Here is a 9311-nt window from a genome sequence, read left to right as displayed (position 1 = left end):
TTAGATTTTTTTGCTGAGAAAAGAGCAAAATTTTGACATGTGCTTAAATCTTTAACCAAATTTTACAATCGAATTTTGCTCATGTTCACGACAACTTATTATTATTACAATAATATTGAACATTAATTTACGTTGCTACCGAAATTGAATAAAGTTGAATGAGAATTTTTCACTTCACGCCTATAATGTTTTCTGAGAACGCACATTGAATCGCACTGTATTAACTTCAGATGTTTTACGACATCGCGCATTGTCCGCTTAATAGCGCGTTTGTAATTATACGGCGTCCCGATGGCGACATTCGCGCTCGTATTCGATTACAAGGCGATTGTACCAATTGTGTACACCGTTCTGGATCTACGTGTTCCAGCTGAGAAAACATCGTGACGTTGTTTCTCATTTTCTTAAATTTGTCGCGTTCGTTCGGTCGGAAATCCTGTCGAGGCCGCGACGAATTCTCGCTTCGCGCAAGAGAGGGAAAATAGACGAGGAACGGTATAAATCAACTTTTGTCTTTCGTGCATTTCCATTCCTGATGCAGTACAGCTGTCCTCATTGGATAAACATCGTTCAGAATAATATTGCTTCTCACAACCTCGTCATATTCCTGTTGTTAACAATAATCAATTACGCAAATAGAGACGTCAAATAAGAACGTTGACATTTTTATTGACCAAATGCCTTTTCATTTTACATCAATTATATTATCTAATATGATTTCACAAACCTCGATTTATTCGCAGCGTTACTTACGCGGTAAACTAATTTTAACTCGTTTAGAAGGAACACAAAATGTCGATAAGATGTTTATACAATAAATCTCTCGATCTAACTTTAGACGAACCTCGATTTATTAACAACATTAATTAGCGAAAACCAATTTTAGTTTCGTGTAAAAGTAAACGAGTCGATAATAGAAATGACGACACAATTTGTACAGCATACATCCTCCTTTATCCAACCTTACGTTTTAAGCGAAAGTTCAGTTTAACAATTTATGAAGAAGCTAATTTTATTTCACACGCTACGAAAGCGAGTATTAAATGCGGGATGATGTGTATAGAAAAGCTTCTGAGCTGTCGACAAGCGTAGCTACCAATTACATCATAGGCTGGGGAAGTAGACAATCGCGGCGACGACAAAAAACTCGTAAATAACAGAGAACATAACTGGTAAATAAGCAAACAAAGTTGATCGAGGAACCTTCAGAACTACACTCAATCGTAAATCGATGACGTTACTGTACACTCGGCGTCGATTGAATTGTCAATAAGGCAAATGGCATCAGTGACGGGACATCTAAGGCAACTTCTCGACTTCTGAATGTTTCATATCGAAACTCTTTGTTATACATACTACTTCTATATCGAAACACAAATATCATAGATACTTCAAAGCACAAAATTCCTAGGGATTTAAGATGAATACCGCGATTTACTTTCAATTAGGATCGCCGATAGACAATATAATAATTAAAATAACTCATTCAAAATAATGCGTTACTTGTGTATACCATTGAACAGAAATTAAAACATATTGTACAAATTTTTATTTGTGTGTGTGTGAAAACTATGCTTGCTTTTTTTGCGATTTTATTGATTATATATATTTAATAAAAAGTTAAACATTTGTATTAGATTGGTGATGATAACAAGTTAAATTAAAGAAATATACGTAGGTCATGACACTCATGACGAATCAAGAAACGTATTATCTATCTTTTTTCTTTTGCTTGCAGATTTATAATTAAAGTAACCTATTTTTCTGTGCTTTTAAACTTGAGTTATCCGTTTTCTTATTCTTGCAAATCCATAATTGAAGTAACCCCATTTCCCCTGATAAATCTATAATTGAAGTAATTTTATTTTTAATGCTGGTACGATTGGACGACCTCTCGAGCGTTTAACATATTCGAGAATCGAGGGTACAAAGTATCCTCAAACGCGAAGGATATTTGAGGCTCGAAAGGGAGCAGATCGCCCTTATGTGGATCTCCGCTAAATGACGTTGATGAACGGTAAAAGTTGCTAATAGGCGCTACGCACGGAGGGGCGCGAAAAAGCGTGTCTGGGAGGATTTCAGCATGGAATAAAAGGATCGAACCGGAAGCCGGCGGCGCGCGGAGAGCCAGCGAGCTCTAGTTTCCGACGGCGACGGGGTGAGAGAGAAAGCCCCGGTATAACGGAGGGTGCGGGAGGCGGTCACTTCGGGGCGTTCACCCTGGTGCCGCGCATACACACGCACACTATCCGCGCCAGCCCGCGTAGCTGTGGATACAGCCGTTTCGCATCTCTGTGTGATAACTACGCGGGGCGTGTGTATATAGCGCAACAACTATCTGGAACGCCGCGCTTCGACAACATTCGCGAAATGCCTCCGTCCTTTGTGGTCGCCAACATCAAGCTCGGACTCGACATGCTTTATGATAGTCTTGTACGGAAGATAAAGAGTTTAGTAGCCCGCGCATAGCGGCCGACGGGGCAAGTATTTGTGGTACAATATCCCAGCTATTTAAATTTTATGAAAATTTTTTAATATCCAGAATGAGACATTGCAACGTATTTCCGTGTCAGTGCTTAAGAATTAATCGATACAGCGCGAGGAGATTAAAAGAAGTGAGTAGGGAGCGCAAAAAACAAAGCTGCCATTGATCCTCGTACATCACCGTGTCACGGTATTGGCGCATCTTCGTTGCAATAAAAACAAAAAACCGACTCCGGGCAAAATTTATGCCGAGCAGATTCCTGCGGCCGCGGATTTATCGGTTTGCCGACGAAGAGCCTTAAATCGCGCGAATGCGGCTTGTTGCCGAAAAACATTTTGCGCCGCAACCGAGATGGCACGCAAGAAGATGCGGGCGTTGATTAACGACAGCGCGGTTTTGTATCGCCGCTTTATTATAGAACTATTTGCAATTCGGGACTTTGCGAGATGCGGCGCGGCGTCGAGGAGAGAGGCGCTCGCCACTTTGCCAGCCACTTCGGAAAAACGACCCGCTTCGAGTGCCCCGATAAGACTTTCCTCCGCGGCTCTGTTTCTCTCCTCACCGTGACCCGAAGCATAATTAATGATACTCCCGTTATAGAATTAATGTTGACGCAACCGCGATTTACTTATGTCAAGACTCCTTTGCCCACCCAAGGCCGTAAAAACGTGATTTGCGGCGAAGAGAGATGAAAACCCCCTTCACGATGACCAATCAAACAAGAGCGTTCGATCGTTCTTTCTTTTCTAGGTATATAACCATGAGTGCGGATAATAATATCCCCAGCTTAACCGTTCAGCATACGCTCCTAGAAAGTGGAACACTATTAAATAAAGTATTATTCAATATCGAATGAAGAAAATCATACAATTGATTTGAACAATTTAAAAAAATGGTTTTCTTAAAAATGCATGTACGTTTAATTTATAATAAATAAATATATATGTATATTCTACAACTACATAGTCATACTGCAGATATCGGTCACATCACGAAAGTTAATGAGCGCTGTAATGAGATTAAACGAGGCCGCGTTAAATACCGCAGCTTTTCCAAGCGGGCGAACTTATTATTCGTTCACGACAATTCGCGGGAATTGGCAAATGTGATTTTATTTACGTTGAGCTCGCGGTCTGGTGATCGACTCTGAAAGCAGGTAATTCGATTTACCGTGTCGTTAGTCTAGAGTCCCCGAGATCGTTGCCAATTTCCATGTCAAAGCAAACGAGAAGCGTCTCTTCTCCGCCGCGTGAGAAATACGTGCGCGAGTATATATGTACGCGCACATTAACGCACGTTGCTTTTACGAGCATCATGAACATGTCATAAACTATTTTGTAGATATCCCCAGGTTGCTTCTTCTTCATTCTTGACAAGAAGCACTTAAGTATTCGCGTAAAGAACCAGACGACCGACCGTTAACTACCGTTTAACGCATCGCAAATCTCTTATCCTTGCCTTTGTAAGATGTAACACCTGTCATACGTTAATGGTTATAGTTACTCATTATCTTTTCTTTACAACGTATAGAGTAATAGGTTCAATAAATATTCATCATGTAAATCAGGGTATTTACGAAGCTTACTACACGCTCTTCGTAAGAAAAAGCCATGTCTCTATTATTAATTTGCTATTTCAAGTAGTCCCGCGAGAAGCGGTCATTTCCGCAAAGACATTTTTTAAACGCGCGCGGCGTATACATCCACCAGATCTACCGCGTTCGCCCCGTAAATCGTGCCGCTCTATAAAGCACAGGGGAGCTGGAAAATTAAACGTGGCTCTCATAGAAACGAGATTGCTCCTCGAGAGAAAGCTCTCTCTCTCGCAGCCAGCGGAGTCTCTCATCCGGAAGAGAACGAACGACTTTTCTCGAAGTGACCCGCGCGCGCTATCAGCTTTATCGATAACGACCTATTATCGCGGGGCACAGTCACTTACACCTTCGGCGCGCAGTCACATTCTACTTTTTGTCTCGTAAATAATCGACGAGGGGCAGTAATAGCGGCACAAGTTAGCGGTAGCGACGGTGGAACTATACCGGGATCAATAGCGCGAAATTCGTTGCGTATTCCACGAACAAAAACGAAACCGGCGCGTTATATAGCGCGTCATTATGCCCGCCCGGTGCAAGATCGAACGTATGCGCGACGTTTGCACACGTAATGCCGCGTGATGAGTTTCTCGTGATAAACCATTTGGCTCGATGACCATGTCTCTTAACCCGGAAATGGGTGTCCGGGGTGATTTTTACACCCCAATTAAAAATTGTTATTGATTACATATTATATAGGTATTTTTTATTGTTCCATAACTTATTAGTATATATTTTAGAACAATATGTATAAAGATTTACTCAACATTTTCTGAAAAAAGTAAGAAGATACCAAAGAAATATTTAAAACACAAAAAAAGCACATTAAAGTTAACTGTGACGTGGGATAAAAATCACCAGGCGCTCGTTCCCGGATTAATCAAAAACAATAACGCTCTTAGCAATGCCTTCACAGTAAAAAACATTTTGTATTTGTATTAAAATTTTCCTGTGTAGAAAGTTTTGTGTTAAATTTCTGACACAGTTGTATGTTAATTTAACATATCGTTGTTGTGTTACTTAACTTTTCCATGTTAAATTAATATTAACCATTTTTAAGAGTTAAAATAACACAATTTATATATGTAAGTGCATGAATTCTTGGTGATATATTTTATATGTTAAAGTGAACAGATAAATTGTGTTATTTTCCTTTTTATAACAGAGTTACTATGTGTTAAATTGACATAATTCTTATGTTATTCATCAAAAAAAGATCAAAACTAAAAATAAATACTTTTCTTAAATGTTAAAATAACATCTTATCTTAATTACATTTAACATTATAGAGATGTCAATTTAATATAAACTTTGATTTCTGAAAGCGTCTAAATGTTAAATTTTTATGTTAATTTTTCACATATTATGTTTGTTATTTTTTTACATATTTGCTTTATGTTAAATTAACGCGAAAATTTGAGTGGATAAATTGGGACATGTGAAATGTGTTAAATTTAACACAAAATTTTTTACTGTATTCAATCAAACGATTGCGAACACGTGTTTGGCAAGAAGACGGTGCTATTCTATTTTATCTCTCTCAGCACCATCGATAATTTTAAAGTTCCACCGAACGCTCAGAGTTCTCGTTAGATTACACTCGCTCATACTTTGCGAAAACACGTTACGCTTCCAAGATTTATCAAGGCAGACTCGCATAATCGCATGCATAATCGAATGTAGATTTTTGTCTATCACCGGAAGACGTTCGGTAGAAAATTAGGGGGGCAGCGAAGTTCTTATTTCTGCCTGCAAAAGCAACCAAGACAGACAAAAATATCAGGCGCGCGTCTGCGAGCGCAGTCGGCGGTCTTCGCCAGATCGATCCTCTAATCAGAGGGATGCCTCGCGATACACAAGACGGCTTTGATCGCGGATTAATCGAATGGATGCGATAGTGAACATTCCTCGGCGTTGGCAACGCCTAGCTCGAGATAGCCGAGAGAATCTCACGGGCCTAATAGCGTATTCCCGGGGTAACTGCCGATAAACCGTCTTGTCGTCGATAGGAAACGAAATACGAAATCGTAAAAACGCGCTTTTACGTTCCCGTTTACGATTGCGCGCCTTAGGGTCGCGCGTCTCGCTACCGTAATTATGCAAATATACTGCACAACGCGTGGCCACGTGTAGACATGCTGCTTCTATGTTCATAAATCTAGGGGCGATTACGAAAAGTAACGCCGTTGGTTGCGCGTTTCCAGACCATATGGAAAACATTAAAAATTTCTAATAGATTACACGTATGTATAATATTTAGATAATAAGTATATATAATATTTATATGTATTATAAATTTTATATATACGTTATTATGTTACACATATTGTATTATATATATATATATACATATATATGCATGTATGTATGCAGGTATGTACATATTTATGCGCAACTGGCGAAATATGCGCTATACAGATAAGTCTGGCAAGGGCAGAAAGGTGTTTCCCGTTGACCACACGTATGCCGCATTCACTTCACGTGACACGCGTTGTATGGTAGAAATTAAAATTGCAAATGCCTCTACTTTAAAATACGTACTTATATAAGCTAGAGATAAAACGAAACGGCGTTACATAGCGATATCTCGCGTACAATCGAAAATAAGAAAACAAGAGCTCCGGAAAAATTCGACGTACAAGGTCAAAGAAATAGCGACAGAAATTAGCGAGTATTATTAATTAATGTATAAACTCCTTTTACAACTTATCCCCGCTTTCGTTAGAAATATTTTACATTTTTTTAAACATCTTAGGATTTATTTCAATACTAGAAAAAATGGTCAAAAACAACTTTTATAAGGATCTCACGTATCATTTAAAATTACCGCAAATATACTATTACTGGTAATTTAATTTAAAAGAGAGTAGTTGGATTTTCTGATATTGAGATATTATGAAATTAGCGCACCAATTTTTTACAGCAGCTTACCGCTCGAAGGTACGCGAAAAAACGCGAGTTTTCATGGTACTTACAGCACGAAACTTAATTGGAAGCTCGTACGCGGTTCGTAATCGACGCGTGGAAACCGCACGATTTTCACGCGCGTATTAACAGAGACGGAGTTTACGCCGGTTACGATCCGCTGATTTTCTAAAGAGCGGCAAGGCACGTGTTTTTTCTTCTGTTTTTTTCCCTCTTTTCGAGCGTCAGCCGCGTGATGCTTGGAAATGCAAATACGACGTTTTGTTTGCTCAAATTGCGATCGGTGCCGTAAGTCTGCGGTCTGTTTGCGTTACGTCGGATTGGGGGGCGTCCACTCTCGCTCATCGACGTAACGTCTAAATTTGCACGCGATTCGACCGTTTCTCACCACGGTCTCGTAATTCATGTTCCGCCGACGTTAACTCACTGGGGGGCGTTATTATCCAAGGGAGCGAGTCGATTATTCGCGATTCGGCTGTCGATTCGTCGAGAATTAGACGGCGGCGAGAGCGGGACTCGAGAGCTGCCTCGAGTGCAAACGACGGCAGAGGGAAAGAGAGACGCGAAGGGATCGATTCGGTAATACGAAGGGAATGCACCATCACCCTCCCCCTCTAGCCCGGGACCAGCCCCCCTTGCTCAGCCTGGCCGAGGGGGTTAAAACGAAGATTCCGCAACGTTGATTCTCGGGATGTACAGATCGTACGCATTGTGTGCGGCCACTTAATTGCCCTTGAGAATCTCCTCCCTCTTTTAAATGGAGCGCACTTGGCAATGAAGGGTGGCTCATAAATATTTTCGTTATGCTCGAAGGAACATTCCTCCGTGCTTCGCGTAAGGATGGTTTGGTAGGACATGATTTACAAGTAATTATTCTAAACCCGCGATCAATGCTAATTAAATCTATTGACAAATATAAAAAATAGCATGCAATTTTAAATAACACAGAAATAAAATACCGATATAAAAAAACCGATAATTGAAAAATGACATATGGAGAACATGTTACGTTTTTTTGGACCTAAAAAAATATTAGAAACCTCGTTTACGCCATAAATTTTTAAATTTATTAAGCCTCAAGTAGAAACAACCCTCCAAGCGTAAGGGGAAAAAATGTCTTAATATACTTACGGACGAAGATGTTGCTCATCAACGTGGCCGGCAGGCAGAAGACAATGACGAGCACGTCGGCGACCGCGAGATTGACGATGAAGAAATTCGTGACGGTCCGCATGCGGGGTGACCGGTACACCACGGCGATCACGCAACTATTGCCGATCAGGCCGACCACGAAGACGACCACGTAGGCCACGCAGTAGACCGCCGACATGGCCATGCTGTGTCTGTAGAGCCGATCGGGCGCGTGCTCGATCGGCGCCGACAGATTCTTGCTGGCGTTGAACAGCCCATGGTGGACCTGGTCGTCCATAGTGGCACGCGGGCTCGTCGTCGCGATCGCCTCAGTGATCAGGTTGTTAAGGTAATCGCCCAAGTCGTTCCGCATCTGCAGCAGAGTGCCGCTGGTACCCGGCGGCCCGGTCGCGACTGTCGTGGTACCCGGCACGTTGCCGTTATTACTCCTGCGGCGCGTGTCAACGTCAAACTCTTCGGAGTCCGGTAGTCGCAGGGACGCCATCTCCAGAAGGGGAGACGGTGGCTGCAGCATCGGGAACTTGAGCGTAAAGTGACGGATCGGCGTTTCGACCATTAGCCGAAACGTTAACGCGGCGTGCCGTTGTCGTCGTCGTCGTCGTCGTTACCGCCGTCTCTTTTCCTCCACGGCGCGCTCGCCGTCCGCGTCGTGTCGACGAACCCTGAGGCCAACCTCGACTCGCTCGCCCGCGACCTTCCCGTCCGGGTCGCCTCGTTTTCACTCGGCAGCCTCTTCCGCAGGTTTTCCCGCACTCGGGCCGCGCGCCAATCGCCGACCGATCGAACTCACGTACGCGAGAGACTCGCGCGAACGATCCCGGAAACGGGCGCTCGATTGTCGTCGGGGACAATGCAACGCCGGTGGAGAACAATTTCCGGCGCGATCGAATGACAGTGATGATAAATTGTCGAAATCGGCATCGATCTCTCGGAGATCGCGGATATTTACGCGCGTGGATCGGTCGTCGGGAAACATACGCGATCCGGCCGAGCGCAACTCGCACGTGTGCCAGAGTCCATCCGACCGGAAGTACCCTCCGGATCGCCGGAATGACTCGATCAAGGGTGAAAAATGATGCAGGGAGGGTCTAAGTGATCGGTCTAAGTGAGTTAGACGGCGAAAAGACGAGGGAAATGACGAGGGTCGTAACGAGGATG

The 9311-nt window shown here is 42.6% G+C and overlaps 1 protein-coding gene across 1 annotated transcript in view; it reads right to left on the bottom strand.

Annotated features, from left to right (window-relative positions):
* The window catches only part of LOC112460058 (neuropeptide SIFamide receptor-like), a 61860-nt gene extending 52998 nt beyond the window's left edge, over positions 1 to 8862 (bottom strand). The window contains exon 1 of the mRNA XM_025024502.1: positions 8133 to 8862. Within this exon, the coding sequence (XP_024880270.1) occupies positions 8133 to 8709 (577 nt within the window). The 5' untranslated portion in view covers positions 8710 to 8862. The remainder of the gene's footprint in view (positions 1 to 8132) is intronic.
* Positions 8863 to 9311: the final 449 nt, after the last annotated feature.

Source organism: Temnothorax curvispinosus, unplaced genomic scaffold, assembly GCF_003070985.1.
Source record: "Temnothorax curvispinosus isolate PA1 unplaced genomic scaffold, ASM307098v1 QBEX01010307.1, whole genome shotgun sequence".
NCBI classification, from domain to species: Eukaryota; Metazoa; Arthropoda; class Insecta; order Hymenoptera; family Formicidae; genus Temnothorax; species Temnothorax curvispinosus.
The sequence above is the reverse complement of the archived record's forward strand: the minus strand, read 5'-3'. Positions and strand labels throughout refer to the sequence as shown.